This window comes from Oncorhynchus masou, chromosome 21, assembly GCF_036934945.1.
Source record: "Oncorhynchus masou masou isolate Uvic2021 chromosome 21, UVic_Omas_1.1, whole genome shotgun sequence".
Lineage (NCBI taxonomy): Eukaryota > Metazoa > Chordata > Actinopteri > Salmoniformes > Salmonidae > Oncorhynchus > Oncorhynchus masou.
Genome location: NC_088232.1, coordinates 34,681,777 through 34,698,138, shown reverse-complemented (window position 1 = coordinate 34,698,138; position 16,362 = coordinate 34,681,777). Strand labels below are relative to the sequence as shown.

Here is a 16,362-nt window from a genome sequence, read left to right as displayed (position 1 = left end):
TGGATTCCCATTGTCCAATTCCACAGTCTAAAATCAGGAAACAAATTCATTTATTCTGTTGTATGAGTGTTGTGTCGTGATATTGGGTTCTTACCGAGTGGACGTGGACGCTGTAGTTGACTTCGTCTATCAGTGAGGTGGAGTTACTGGTGGGGTTGCCATACTCGTCCCGAGGCTCGATCTGCAGGGTATGCTGCTGGCCATATACTAAGACCAGGGTGGAGAAGTGGTAGGCTATCTTCGTTTTGGACGGGTCCACTGTCCCTGACATGGACACAGAACATGAGGGGAAGAGATGAGCATTCAGGGGATATCTCAAATTAAAGTATGTAGTGTTTACCAGTACAATACATACATAGGGCCTGAGACAACAGAGGAAAAACAGCTTTCATTTACACAAAGTTCCAAGTTGCTTCCATGTGAAGGGAAGGATTTCAACACTTATCAAACCTAATTGAGCAAAGCTGTAGAGCATAATACAAATATTTCCAAAAATTGTAATAAACAATCAGATTAAAATAAAATGTTCAGGAAAATATCAATATTGCCTTAATTAAATGTTATGATCATCATCACCTCGTGCTATATTTCGTAAACAAAGCCGAACTACAAAACATATTGTGATAATGAATACTATTAACATACTTATTATCATGTTATGAGGACAAGCAATGGAAAGAACATTGGAAGAAACATTCAGTGGTATCAATTCTGGTCTGGGTGGTCATTAATCATTCTTACTGCGCAACGTCAAACTTCTGTTCTTTATCATAAGCAAAAACACAATTATCAATATCAATTACTTAAACGTCCTCATGTCATCCATGCTTCGCATTTATATTAGAAATATAACACAGTCCAGTCCTGAGATGGGTTAGTCACACAGTCCAAAAGGTCATGACTTTTTTTTACCTGATTTGAATATCTTGTAGTAAGGGCTGTAGGCCACGTTGAGTCCTCCCAGTTTGACAGCTACCTCATAGCGTCCGGCCTTGCGGACAGTGAAGGCCAGTTTGACCACATTGGACTCTGGCTCCTGCAGAACCTCCTGGGTGATGGGGATGTCTAGGGCCAGCTCTATGTGAGTGATGTTGACCCTTAACCCCACGGGTCGGTGGGCAGGGAAGGGCTGGCCGTTCTTGTAGAAGAGCTTTGGTAGAGAGTCAGAGTAAACCATGAGAAACCATGGCAGGATGTCTTGTACCACAACTTGTGCCAACAGTCTATTCTCACCTTGATATTGAATTGTATATTGTATTGTTGGGAAAAAGCTAGCAAGTAAGCATTTCACTGTTTTACACTCGCTGTGTTCCGTGCATGTGACAAATAAACACGAAACTTCATTGTGTGCTTTATGTCCCCAATAGAAACCCAACCGACAAGACAAATAACAGAATCACTGACTAAAATCCGCAGAAACAAAAAAGTGTATCCCTCCTCTACATTCTCTTTAAAGGCCCATTGCGGTAAAACCTGATTTCCTGTTTTTTTCTCTCTACACTATGAGGTTGGAATAATACTGTGAAATTGTGAAAATTATGATAATGCCTTTTTAGTGTGAGACCTGCTTAAAAAGAATACCTGAAGATTTAGTGGGATGGAGTTTTTGCCAATTAGTTAATAGAGAGTTCCAAACCCCCCTTGGGGTTTCACAAACTTCAGGCGCCGACAGAGATGGCCGCCTCGCTTCGCGTTCCTAGGAAACTATGCAGTTATTTCTTACATTAGTACCCCAGGTCATCTTAGGTTTCATTACATACAGCCGAGAAGAACTACTGTATATAAGATCAGCGTCAACTCACCATCAGTACGACCAAGAATATGTTTTTCGCGACGCGGATCCTGTGTTCTGCCTTACAAACAGGACAACGGAATGGATCGCATGCAGCGACCCAAAAAAACGACTCCGAAAAAGAGGGAAACGTGGCGGTCTTCTGGTCAGACTACGGAGACGGGCACATCGTGCCCCACTTCCTAGCATTCTTCTTGCCAATGTCCAGTCTCTTGACAACAAGGTTGATGAAATCCGAGCAAGGGTAGCATTTAGAATTCCTCACAATCAAATGTAGACCGCATTGTGTAGACCGCAATGTAGACCGCATTATCTACCAAGAGAATTCTCTTCGATTATAATCACAGCCGTATATATCCCCCCCCAAGCAGACACATCGATGGCTCTGAACGAACTTTATTTAACTCTCTGCAAACTGGAAACCATTTATCCGGAGGCTGCATTCATCGTTGTTGGGGATTTTAACAAGGCTAATCTGAAAACAAGACTCCCTAAACTTTATCAGCATATCGATTGCGCAACCAGGGGTGGAAAAACCTTGGATCACTGTTACTCTAACTTCCGCGACGCATATAAGGCCCTGCCCCGCCCCCCTTTCGGAAAAGCTGACCACGACTCCATTTTGCTGATACCTGCCTACAGACAAAAGCTAAAAAAAGAAGCTCCCACGCTGAGGTCTGTCCAACTCTGGTCCGACCAAGCTGACTCCACACTCCAAGACTGCTTCCACTGGGACATGTTTCGTTTTGCGTCAAATAACAACATTGACGAATACGCTGATTCGGTGTGCGAGTTCATTAGAACGTGCGTTGAAGATGTCGTTCCCATAGCAATGATTAAAACATTCCCTAACCAGAAACCTTGGATTGATGGCAGCATTCGTGTGAAACTGAAAGCGCGAACCACTGCTTTCAATCAGGGCAAGGTGTCTGGTAACATGACTGAATACAAACAATGCAGCTATTCCCTCCGTAAGGCTATCAGACAAGCTAAGCGTCAGTACAGAGACAAAGTAGAATCCCAATTCAACGGCTCAGACACAAGAGGCATGTGGCAGGGTCTACAGTCAATCACGGACTACAGGAAGAAATCCAGCCCAGTCACGGACCAGGATGTCTTGCTCCCAGGCAGACTAAATAACTTTTTTGCCCGCTTTGAGGACAATACAGTGCAACTGACACTGCCTGCAACGCAAAAATGCGGTCTCTCCTTCACTGCAGCCGAGGTGAGTAAAACATTTAAACGTGTTAACCCTCGCAAGGCTGCAGGCCCAGACGGCATCCCCAGCCGCGCCCTCAGAGCATGCGCAGACCAGCTGGCTGGTGTGTTTACGGACATATTCAATCAATCCCTATATCAGTCTGCTGTATCCACATGCTTCAAGAGGGCCACCATTGTTCCTGTTCCCAAGAAAGCTAAGGTAACTGAGCTAAACGACTACCGCCCCGTAGCACTCAATTCCGTCATCATGAAGTGCTTTGAGAGACTAGTCAAGGACCATATCACCTCCACCCTACCTGACACCCTAGACCCACTCCAATTTGCTTACCGCTCAAATAGGTCCACAGACGATCCAATTTCAACCACACTGCACACTGCCCTAACCCATCTGGACAAGAGGAATACCTATGTGAGAATGCTGTTCATCGACTACAGCTCGGCATTCCAACACCATAGTACCCTCCAAGCTCGTCATCAAGCTCGAGACCCTGGGTCTCGACCCCGCCCTGTGCAACTGGGTACTGGACTTCATGACGGGCCGCCCCCAGGTGGTGAGGGTAGGTAACAACATCTCCTCCCCGCTGATCCTCAACACTGGGGCCCCACAAGGGTGCGTTCTGAGCCCTCTCCTGTACTCCCTGTTCACCCACGACTGCGTGGCCATGCACGCCTCCAACTCAATCATCAAGTTTGCGGACGACACAACAGTGGTAGGCTTGATTACCAACAACGACGAGACGGCCTACAGGGAGGAAGTGAGGGCCCTCGGAGTGTGGTGTCAGGAAAATAACCTCACACTCAACGTCAACAAAACTAAGGAGATGATTGTGGACTTCAGGAAACAGCAGAGGGAACACCCCCCTATCCACATCGATGGAACAGTAGTGAAGAGAGTAGCAAGTTTTAAGTTCCTCGGCATACACATCACAGACAAACTGAATTGGTCCACTCACACAGACAGCATCGTGAAGAAGGCGCAGCAGCGCCTCTTCAACCTCAGGAGGCTGAAGAAATTCGGCTTGTCACCAAAAGCACTCACAAACTTCTACAGATGCACAATCGAGAGCATCCTGGCGGGCTGTATCACCTCCTGGTACGGCAACTGCTCCGCCCTCAACCGTAAGGCTCTCCAGAGGGTAGTGAGGTCTGCACAACGCATCACCGGGGGCAAACTACCTGCCCTCCAGGACACCTACACCACCCGATGTTACAGGAAGGCCATAAAGATCATCAAGGACATCAACCACCCGAGCCACTGCCTGTTCACCCCGCTATCATCCAGAAGGCGAGGTCAGTACAGGTGCATCAAAGCTGGGACCGAGAGACTGAAAAACAGCTTCTATCTCAAGGCCATCAGACTGTTAAACAGCCACCACTAACATTGAGTGGCTGCTGCCAACACACTGACACTGACTCAACTCCAGCCACTTTAATAATGGGAATTGATGGGAAATTATGTAAATATATCACTAGCCACTTTAAACAATGCTACCTTATATAATGTTACTTACCCTACATTATTCATCTCATATGCATACGTATATACTGTACTCTATATCATCGACTGCATCCTTATGTAATACATGTATCACTAGCCACTTTAACTATGCCACTTTGTTTACATACTCATCTCATATGTATATACTGTACTCGATACCATCTACTGTATCTTGCCTATGCTGCTCTGTACCATCACTCATTCATATATCCTTATGTACATATTCTTTATCCCCTTACACTGTGTATAAGACAGTAGTTTAGGAATTGTTAGTTAGATTACTCGTTGGTTATTACTGCATTGTCGGAACTAGAAGCACAAACATTTCGCTACACTCGCATTAACATCTGCTAACCATGTGTATGTGACAAATAAAATCTGATTTGATTTGAAAGAAGAAAACATATCACATGACTGAAACTTAAAGGAAAACTCCACCCCAAAACAATATGTTGGTATTTGTTTCATTAGTCCATTGTTGACATAGTCCCAAAATGTGAGGGAGAACTTTCACCCTTCTCCAAACCTTTCTGTCAATAACAGCTTGTTTTCAGTTTTTCCCTCCCCACTCAAACCACTCACAGACAGTCCTAGCACCATTATTGCTTGAGAAATTGCTCTTTGCTAGGGAGCATTTGTTCGTTTATTTTTGACCATTTGAATTGAAAACAACCACAGTAAGGTACTTAATTGTTACCCAGAAATGATTTTGATATTGAGATAAAAACGTCTACATTGAACCTTTAATATTTGAGGTGGGTGGTTGTGCTCTAATCGTAGTTTCAGAATTGTAGTTTCAGAAATTGAACTCTTAAAATCCAGAAATGACTGAAGTATCCTAGATATGTGATTTCAAGCAGATAGGTAGGAAAGGATCTTACGTGAACACGGAAGCTCATAGTCTGGCCCACTTCCTGTGGGTCCTTCCAATCCCAGGACACCTTGCAGGAGCGCGGGTCCAGGTAGTTCCCTCGTACATAGTCGTAGATGCTGCGGTCACCCCTTCTCCCGGGATCCTCATTCTGCAGGAAGCTAACCACCCGCGCAGCAAGCTCACATAGGAACTTGATGGTAAAGACAAACGCTATGATGGAAACAGTAATTCCACCTGCCAGGGGGAGACATTCAGTCAGAGACCTTGTTTGAACACACTGAATGTGATTAAATGCACAGCATACTGAGGATGGCTCATAGAGGTCTTCACCGGTCCAACAGACCACAAAATTTGGAGATCTGACACGGGACCCGAGCGGGTCCAGGTCCTAAATTCAGACTTTTGTCTCGGATCTGTGACGAGTCTGATATAATTGGCACGGGTCTCGGGTATGTGCAATTCAAATAGATTTTCCAACTGGACCTGATTGGACCTGTCCTCTGTTAATTTACTGTTTGTGTGATAAGAAATGCGCGAGCATGTTATCTCTGTTAGCCAATTGCAACTCAGTAAATTGTATAGTTATGTTCGACTGAAAATGGTTCCAGCTACTCACCTCACCTGCTGGAGAGAGAGAGTAAAATGAGCCTTGGCCTAGGCTACTGTTGATTGTGAAGATTAAGTTATTTTTCATTGAAGTAAAACGAAAGTTAGAGAAGAAAGAGTACAGTAAAAAGAAGCCGACAAGGGTAATGTCCTCGGGGACAAGTTTTAATATTATAGTGGACAAAGATGAGAAGAATGTTGGTGTGGCTAAATGGACTGTGTGCAACTCACTATTCAGGTTTGATGCAATTGTCTACCTACCATGAATTTATTTCCATATTTATTATTGAATGTTTAGTCATTATTATTACTGTAAATACTTTGTATTATTATTGTAGGCCTATTTTATCATCTAAACGGGTTCTCTGCATAGCCTATGCAAGTTTTTTTTTCTCTTCATTTTGTTGAGACATTTTCATTGGCTAAATTAAGTTTGTCTTTTCAATTTTGTGATCCGTATTTAGTTTAAGGTTAAAAGTAGGCCCGTTGTAAAATAAATAGCCTTAACCTATTACTGTAATTTGTTGAGTAGGCCTACGGTAGGCAATGACCTTTGTTGGTATTAGCTGCAATATACATTGCATTTGGAAAGTATTCAGACACCTTGACTTTTTCCACATTTAGTTACGTTACAGCCTTATTCTAAAATTCATTAAATATTTTTTTCCCCCTCATCAATATACATGCAATACCCCCTACACACAATACCCCATAATGACAAAGCAAAAACTGCAAAAAAATAGCAAATTTTTGCAAATTTGTTAAAAATAGAGATATCACATTTACATAAGTATTCAGATCCTTTACTCAGTACTTTGTTGAAGCACCTTTGGCAGCGATTAAAGCCTTGAGTCTTCTTGGGTATGACGCTACAAGCTTGGCACACCTGTATTTGGGGAGTTTCTCCCAGTCCTCTCTGCAGATCATCTCAAGCTCTGTCAGGTTGGATGGGGAGCGTTGCTGCAAAGCTATTTTCAGATCTCTTCAGAGATGTTCGATCGTGTTCAAGTCCGGGCTCTGGCTGGGCCACTCAAGGACATTCAGGTACTTGTCCCGAAGCCACTCCTGCGTTGTCTTGGCTGTGTCCTTAGGGTAATTTTCCTGTTGGAACCTTCGAACAGTCTGAGGTCCTGAGCACTCTGGAGCAGGTTTTCATCAATCATCAATCGTGACTAGTCTCCCAGTCCATGCCGCAGAAAGAAATCCCCACAGCATGATGCTGCCACCACCATGCTTCACTGTGCGGAATGTTGCCAGATTTCCTCCAGATGTGATGCTTGGCATTCAAGCTAAAGAGTTCAATCTCATTGTCTGAGAGTCTTTTGGTGCCTTTTGGCAAACTCCAAGAGGGCTGTTATGGGCTTTTTTACTGAGGAGTGGCTTCCGTCCGGCCACTCTACCATGAAGGCCTGATTGGTGGAGTGCTGCAGAGATGGTTGTCCTTCTGGAAGGTTCTCCCATCTCCTCAGAGGAACTCTAAAGCTCTTTCAGAGTGACCATTTGGTTCTTGGACACCCATCTGACCAAGGCCCTTCTCCCCCAATTGCTCAGTTTGGCCGGGCGGCCAGAACTAGGAAGTGTCTTGGTGGTCCCAAACTTCTTCCATTTAAGAATGTTAGAGGCCACTGTGTTCTTGGGGAACTTCAATGCTGCATAAACGTTTTGGTACCCTTCCCCAGATCTGTGCCTCAACAAAATCCTGTCTTGGAGCTCTTTGGACAATTCCTTCAACCTCATGGCTTGGTTTTTGCTCTGACATGAACTGTCAACTGTAGGACCTTATATAGACAGGTGTGTGACTTACAAAATCATGTCCAATCAATTGAATTTACCACAGGTGGACTCCAATCAAGTTGTAGAAACATCTCAAGGATGATCAATGGAAACAGGATGCAGCTAAGCTCAATTTCGAGTCTCATAGCAAATGGTCTGAATACTTAAGTAAATAAGATATTTCTGTTTTTATTTTTAATACATTTGCAAAAATGTCTAAAATCCTGTTTTCGCTTTGTCACTATGGGGTATTGTGTGTAGATTGCTGAGGATTGTTTTGTGTTGAATCCATTTTAGAATAAGTCTGTAACGTAACAAAATGTGGAGTCTGGATACTTTCCGAAGGCAGTGTAAGCCTGTTCAAAACTTTTTGGAATGTTTTATTCTGTTGAGCCATTTTCAGTGGCCAAATTAAGTTCCAGCTGTAATGTTGTGTTTGCCGCAATATAACAAAATTAACAGTATTCCCAGTAGGCCTACTATGCTACTCGCACACAAACCATGAAAAGGAAGAACCAAAATGCAAAACTTTATTTAATGCAGCAATATAATAACCTGTTCGTATTTTCACTAGAAACAATGACTTGACTTACTTGTGATATTACCCTAATAAAGTGAACCAACTTTTGTGACGGTTTGGTGTGGTATGACTATTATTAGGCTTAGCTACTGCAGGTCTTTGGCACTCCAAGTGACTCCAACAGTTAAACTTGAGGTGAGGCAGAATGTTTTAGGCCTACCAGACCTAATCCTTTAATCTAACAATCACAGGAGGTTGGTGGCACCTTCATTGAGTAGGACTGGCTTGTGGTAATTACTGGACACTATAAAGTTTTGAACTTTGAAACAACAAATTTTGTTTTTTTTGTAATTGGTTATTTGGCATTTGGACAAACGGTGGATAATTTGGCCAATATCACTTGTTTACTAATGGCTCTGGTACCGCCAAGTTGGAGGTTTCTTTCTACTATCGGATCTGAATGGTCTCTCGGCTCCGAACCAGTATGGGTCTGTTTTCCATGGTCTTTTCGGAAAGGGTCTGACTGTCCTCGGGTCCCTTCAGAACGGGTCTCCGTTTTTGGAAAATAAATGTATGCATATCGGGTTGGGTGGGAAAGCCACGGATCCATCCAACGTTTTGGACCCGTGAAGATCTAATGGCTCATGCTGATCTTATTAGTGGAGAGACCATTTGCAATGCAATTGTGGAAAAATTACTTCAAAGAATGCTTTAAAGGGATTGTTCACTTTCATCCGAAAGTATCTACATTGATTCTGAAGCTCAAACAGTCACTTATAGAAGCTTTGAACAAAGCGAATATCGAACCCATGACTTGATTAGGATTTGTGCCACCAATGCCAAAAGTTAACCATGTGGAAACAGTGCCAGGGAAATGAACCCAGAGCATGGATTGACATCATACCTTCTCCATAGACTACTTACAGGGTAAGGAAACCCATTTTGTATTTTTGAGTGAACTATCCCTTTAAGGTCTATTTCCTTGAATGTGCTGTGGAGAACCAGTAATTGTATGGGTAAAGCCTGGAAATCTTGGGACACACAAACAGTATCTGTAGTTCAAATATATATATATATATATATATATATATATATATATATATATATATATATATATACACAGTATATCTGAATGTTTTTTTGATTATTTATTATTATGAAAAATAAAAAAATGTTCTTAAATGTAACCTTTATTTTACTAGGCAAGTTTCAACTGTACTAATATTTTCAACAAGTACTTCCTGATTATTCTAATGACAGGTTAGTTTAGGCCCCAGGAAATGCTGACAGGCGCCCATCCCCTACTTCAAACGGCTACTGTCAGTAGAACTCACTCACCAATCACGTAAAACATGAGGTCCCTTATCAGAAAGCACAGTGCCACAGTACAGCCAAATATAAAAGCTCCCGCTGAAAGAGAAACAAAGACAGGCATCATACTTTACTTGACTTTCACAGCACAGAAAAAGCTTTTGACAGACATTCCATAATAATCTGATGTGCCCTACGCCCAGGGCACTAAAGTGGTTGCATAAGCTCCTACATATTTTGCTGTGTGACCTGACATTTTATTTTGGGAGCACCAGTGCGACCAGGACAAAAATTACCCTGATAATGACTGTTGTAATGATAGGTTTCACTGTGCAGTTGTTTCTGAGTACCTTAAGAGACAAAAGTGAGCACAGATTTGTTCAATCCAAAGCCTACATGTAAAGAATATAAAAAATATGAAAGAATGTATCAGTGACTTGTATTTCTTGCAACTTTCTGAAGATGTAATGGCAGGGGAATGCCTGTGTCTATCCCTTTGTGTAGCCAGTAATCAAATCAAATCTGATTTGTCACATACACATGGTTAGCAGATGTTAATGCGAGTGTAGCAAAATGCTTGTGCTTCTAGTTCTGACAATGCAGTAATAACCAACGAGTAATCTAACCTAACAATTTCACAACAACTACCTTATACACACAAGTGTAAAGGGATTAAGAATATGTAAATAAAGATATATGATTGAGTGATGGTACAGAACGGCATAGGCAAGATGCAGTAGATGGTATCGAGTACATTAAAAACATATGAGATGAGTAATTTAGGGTATGTAAACATATTAAGTGGCATTGTTTAAAGTGGCTAGTGATACATTTTGTACATAATCTTTTCCAATATTAAAGTGGCTGGAGTTGAGTCAGTATGTTGGCAGCAGCCACCCAATGTTAGTGGTGGCTGTTTAACAGTCTGATGGCCTTGAGATAGAAGCTGTTTTTCAGTCTCTCTGTCCCTGCTTTGATGCACCTGTACTGACCTCACCTTCTGGATGATAGAGGGGTGAACAGGCAGTGGCTTGGGTGGTTGTTGTCCTTGATGATCTTTATGGCCTTCCTGTGACATCGGGTGGTGTAGGTGTCCTGGAGGGCAGGTAGTTTGCCCCCGGTGATGCGTTGTGCAGACCTTCACTATCCTCTGGAGAGCCTTACGGTTGTGGGCGGAGCAGTTGCCGTACCAGGCGGTGATACAGCCCAACAGGATGCTCTTGATTGTGCATCTGTAAAAGTTTGTAAGAGTGCTTTTGGTGACAAGCTGAATTTCTTCAGCCTCCTGAGGTTGAAGAGGTGCCGCTGCGCCTCCTTCACCACGCTGTCTGTGTGGGTGGTCCGTGATTTGTACGCCAAGGAACTTAAAACTTACCACCCTCTCCACTACTGTTCCGTCGATGTGGATAGGGGGGTGCTCCCTCTGCTGTTTCCTGAAGTCCACAATCATCTCCTTTGTTTTGTTGACATTGAGTGTAAGGTTATTTTCCTGACACCACACTCCGAGGGCCCTCACCTCCTCCCTGTAGGCCGTCTCGTCGTTGTTGGTAATCAAGCCTACCACTGTAGTGTCGTCTGCAAACTTGATGATTGAGTTGGAGGCGTGCATGGCCATGCAGTCGTGGGTGAACAGGGAGTACAGGAGAGGGCTCAGAACGCACCCTTGTGGGGCTCCAGTGTTGAGGATCAGCGGGGTGGAGATGTTGTTACCTACCCTCACCACCTGGGTGGGGGCGGCCCGTCAGGAAGTCCAGTACCCAGTTGCACATGGCGGGGTCGAGACCCAGAGTCTCCAGCTTGATGACGAGTTTGGAGGGTACTATGGTGTTAAATGCTGAGCAGTAGTCGATGAACAGCATTCTCACATAGGTATTCATCTTGTCCAGATGGGTAAGGGCAGTGTTCAGTGTGGTTGCGATTGCGTCGTCTATGGACCTGTTGGGGCGGTAAGCAAATTGGAGTGGGTCTAGGGTGTCAGGTAGGGTCCTTGACTAGTCTCTCAAAGCACTTCATGATGACGGAGTGCTACGGGACGATAGTCGTTTAGCTAAGTTACCTTAGCTTTCTTGGGAACAGGAACAATGGTGGCCCTCTTAAAGCATGTGGGAACAGCAGACTGGGATAAGGATTTAATATGTCCGTAAACACACCAGCCAGCTGGTCTGCGCATGCTCTGAGGACGCGGCTGGGTATGCCGTCTGGGCCTGCAGCCTTGCGAGGGTTAACACGTTTAAATGTTTTACGCACGTCGGCTGCAGTGAAGGAGAGTCCGCAGGTTTTGGTAGCGGGCCGTGTCAGTGGCACTGTATTGTCCTCAAAGCGAGCAAAGAAGTTGTTTAGTCTGTCTGGGAGCAAGACATCCTGGTCCGCAACGGGCCACATACCTCGTGTCTGAGCCGTTGAATTGCGACTCTACTTTGTCTCTATACTGACGCTTAGCTTGTTTGATTGCCTTGCGGAGGGAATAGCTACAGTGTTTGTACTCGGTCATGTTTCTGGTCACCTTGCCCTGGTTAAAAGCAGTGGTTCGCGCTTTCAGTTTTGTGCGAATGCTGCCATCAATCCACGGTTTCTGGTTTGGGAATGTTTTAATAGTTGCTGTGGGTACGACATCGATGATGCACTTGCTTATAAACTCGCTCACCGAATCAGCGTATTCATCAATGTTGTTGTTTGACGCAATGTGGAACATATCCCAATCCACGTGATCAAAGCAATCTTGAAGCGTGGAATCAGATTGGTTGGACCAGCGTTGAACAGACCTGAGCTCGGGAGCTTTCTGTTTTAGTCTCTGTCTATAGGCAGGGAGCAACAAAATGGAGTCATGGTCAGCTTTTCCGAAAGGAGGACGGGGGAGGGCCTTATACCGTCGCGGAAGTTATAATAACAATGATCCTGAGTTTTACCAACCCTGGTAGAACAATCGATATGCTGATAGAATTTAGGGAGTTGTTTCAGATTAGCCTTGTTAAAATCCCCAGCTACAATGAATGCAGCCTCAGGATATGTGGTTTCCAGTTTACATAGAGTAAAATAAAGTTAGTTCATGGCCATCGATGTGTCTGCTTGGGGGGAATATATGTGGCTGTGATTATAATCGAAGATAATTCTCTTGGTAGATAATGCGGTCGACATTTGATTGTGAGGAATTCTAAGTCAGGTGAACAGAATGACTTGAGTTCCTTTATGTTGTTATGATCACACCACGTCACGTTAATCATAAGGCATACCCACTCAGGCCCTCTTCTTACCAGAAAGATGCTTGTTTCTGTCGGCGCGATGCGTGAAGAAAGCAGTTGGCTGTACCGACTCCGATAGTGTGTCTCCAGTGAGCCATGTTTCCGTGAAGCAAAGAACGTTACAGTCTCTTATGTCTCTCTGGAATGCTACCCTTACTCGGATTTCATCTATCTTGTTGTCAGGAGACTGGACATTGGCGAGTAGTATGCTAGGGAGCTGTGCGCGATGTGCCCGTCTCCGGAGCCTGACCAGAAGACCACTTCGTCTGCCCCTTTTACAACGTCGTTGTTTTGGTTCGCCGGCTGGGATCCGATCCATTGTCCTGGGCAAAACACAGGATCCGCTTCGGGAAAGTCGTATTCCTGGTCGTAATGATGGTGAGTTGACGTTGCTCTTATATCCAGTATTCCTCCCGACTGTATGTAATAAAACCTAAGATTACATGGGGTACCAATTTAAGAAATAACACGTAAAAAAACAAATACTGCATAGTTTCCTAGGAACGCGAAGCGAGGCGGCCCTCTCTGTCGGCGCCAGATGTGTACCACATGCCAAAACAGTAATTTATAAAGGCTTTAACATAAAACTTTCCATATTAAAAGGAGGCAGGCTTACCTGGCAGAATGATATGATATAATGATGATTTGTATCAATCGGATGCTATTTTGTTTTCTATCAAACTCTGCTATTGAGCATGCAGTACAGAAACACCGCTAGCCAAACACCAGTCTCTTGAGTTCAATTGAAATTAAAGGGAAACTATGTTTTTCTTTTCTTCCTTAGACCTCAAAAGTGGTCTCCTGATATGGTTAAAATGGTTGTGCAATTCAAATGATATATTCTCTACCGATCACTTAATTGAAGTGCCAGAATGAACTGTTTAACAATTCAAAGTATGATGCTACAAGTCTATACAGATGCTTGTGGCGTAATAAAACCCAATCAAAAAGTTTTACTTCAGACTTAGAACATCCAATTTTACGTTTAAAATTTGTTTAAAATAAGTGTGATTTTGAGAGTGAAATCTGTTGTGGCTTTTGGTGTTATTAGGGAGAATACATGCATTGGCTGGTAGATTAAAAACAATCTACCTGCCACAGTGGCTGTTGGACCAAAAAGTTAGTTTTTAGGCCCTGTTCATAAACCATGTCACAGGTCATTCCAAAACCAGCATTTGTTTACACCTTGTTCAGTCATGTTACCTCATTAGCTAGCTAGCTAACAACCTGGTTACTTTATCAGTATATCTAAACATTTGGAGGCAAAGAAAGAAGCGAAAAGGGATAGCTTCTTTATAAGATCAATGATCATAGCAATGAATGAATGACTGATCACTTGCATGTCATCACTCACAAACTTGACGACCTTAAAGAGACAGTTTAGAATTTTCGATGTAATGCGCTTCAATAGATAGTGCTTTTGCACAATGTAGAAACCTAATATTACACAAATGACTGTAATTATCAACATTTTAGCTTTTTATAATAAACAAATGTCTTTACCGGGTTAAATATTTTTTTCTAGAGCACAACATGTAACAAGTAGCAAGAATTCATATACACCCAATATGCTAGATCTCAATCAATTCAAAAATATATATATATCTTCTGGTGCTCCTAGATTTGACATTTTAAGTGATTTTTTATTTATTTCGAGCACTGCCTTCGCCCTTCATTCTCACAGGCTTGGAGGATTGACCTTTTTATTTCACTTTTGCTTTCTGATATACCTGTAGATAATAAATCTTTAAAACTAGAACACATACCCATGTTGGACTCTGCATCCAGGACATTAATCCGAAAGTCTAATTGGTCCATGTTGTCCTGCACTAGCCAAGCACAGTAGTGTGTGGACAATCTGTGTATTCACTGATGCGTCACACCACAAAGCCAAATCAAGCTTTTCCAGAAATAGGACTTAGGCTATTCTTGGCATCAGAGAAGATACCTATCATAGGTAGCATAGCTATTTGCTTATTGGGAGTGTACAAGCCAATGAGAATCGGTGTGTACTACAGTATGTAAATTAGGATGGGCTAAGAAATTGTACCTGAGAATTGTAATGTAACAACATAGGCCTAGGCTACTTTCTTTCACATTATGTCTTAACTGTCTTAATATGGCCCTGTAGTAACAGTCAACTTCTCCTTTACAACACCTAGTTTTGTTCATCTGTGTGGCTATTGCTTCATAAAAAGTTCAATGCTAGGTCCTTGCAATTAGGGCTGGCATAATTACCATATAACCGTGTAACCGATGGTTAGGATGAAGACCACCACGAAAATAAAATAACTGTCATAACGAACAGCTGACTGAAGTACTATCACCATACTTAGGTGCGGATACGATATTTATTGTGATTCTCACGATTTTATATGTGTTGCGATTCAATACAGTGAATTTAATTGTGAATCGATGTTCCAGACATATTGCTCACCACATGTCTGTTGCAGAGGGACAAGAGAGAGCCATGAGAAAACTAGTTTTGATCAGTCATGGAAATAAAAGTGCTGAAAACAAATTAGCTGCATATTTAAAAAGATAAGAGAACAAGCTATGAAGGAAAAATACTGGAGTGTTGGTGCAGGTACATCCAACTGGCACTAACATTATATTGCGATATTGTATCTTGACGACGATACGATAACGTCAAAAATAATATCCCCATCACTATTAACAACATTCATGAAACGTTGTTGCTCCTTGAAGAAAGTAGCAACAAACAAGTCTTCAACGCAGCAGCAACACAAATAGAAATATAATGAATATAACAGGCTTGGAACTAACTTTGGCAATTTCACTGGAGAAGTTTTTCCAGAAATAGGACTTAGGTATCTTCTCTGATGCCAAGAATAGCCTATCATAGGTAGCATGCAATAATTTCCATGGTAATGTAGACTGTTCATTCAAATTATGTTAACTGATGTGTAGCACATATTGAAGGGTACAATTCCTGCTTTTACTTCCTGCTTTGCTCTTATGGATAAACTTGCAAAGGCCGCCAGTCACAGCCCTACTTGCAACACATCAGTATCTTCTACAGCCAGTGTCTGAAATCACTCTTAAACCATGCCAGACGCATTGCACTCACCAATAGACCACTTTTCATTCAGGCGCCTTTCAGCAAGGCTGTGTACGAGTTGGATCTCGTAGTCCTGGTCGCGGCTCCCCCTAGAGGCCTGGAGAACCTTGACGCCCGTGGACAGCTTGATGTAGTCTTCGTAGTAGTATCCCCACGCAGCCAGAGAGAGCTGCAACTGGCTGTCAAACTGGGCTAGATCATCCAGAGTCCTACAACCCAAGGTCTTCAGTCTTCAGTTGGACCACAGTGCAATATGATCAAACACAGAGAAAAAACAGTCAATTGTATTCATTCACCTCTAGCATGGCCACAGTCTCAAACAGGATAATACACACAAAGACTGAACAAGAAGAACCTGACTTTAAAGCTTGGTTGTAGTCTGTTATTGCTTTAAATATTGTGTACTTTATCATGCATGCAAAGCAAATATTGATCTATCACCCTGT

The 16,362-nt window shown here is 42.8% G+C and overlaps 1 protein-coding gene across 1 annotated transcript in view; it reads right to left on the bottom strand.

The window, feature by feature from the left end:
* The window catches only part of LOC135508225 (apoptosis-resistant E3 ubiquitin protein ligase 1-like), a 44,460-nt gene that overhangs the window by 14,250 nt on the left and 13,848 nt on the right, over window positions 1-16,362 (bottom strand). The window contains 5 exon segments of the mRNA XM_064928272.1: window positions 95-264; window positions 913-1,150; window positions 5,393-5,619; window positions 9,623-9,694; window positions 15,926-16,146. Coding sequence (XP_064784344.1) covers window positions 95-264; window positions 913-1,150; window positions 5,393-5,619; window positions 9,623-9,694; window positions 15,926-16,146 — 928 coding nt within the window.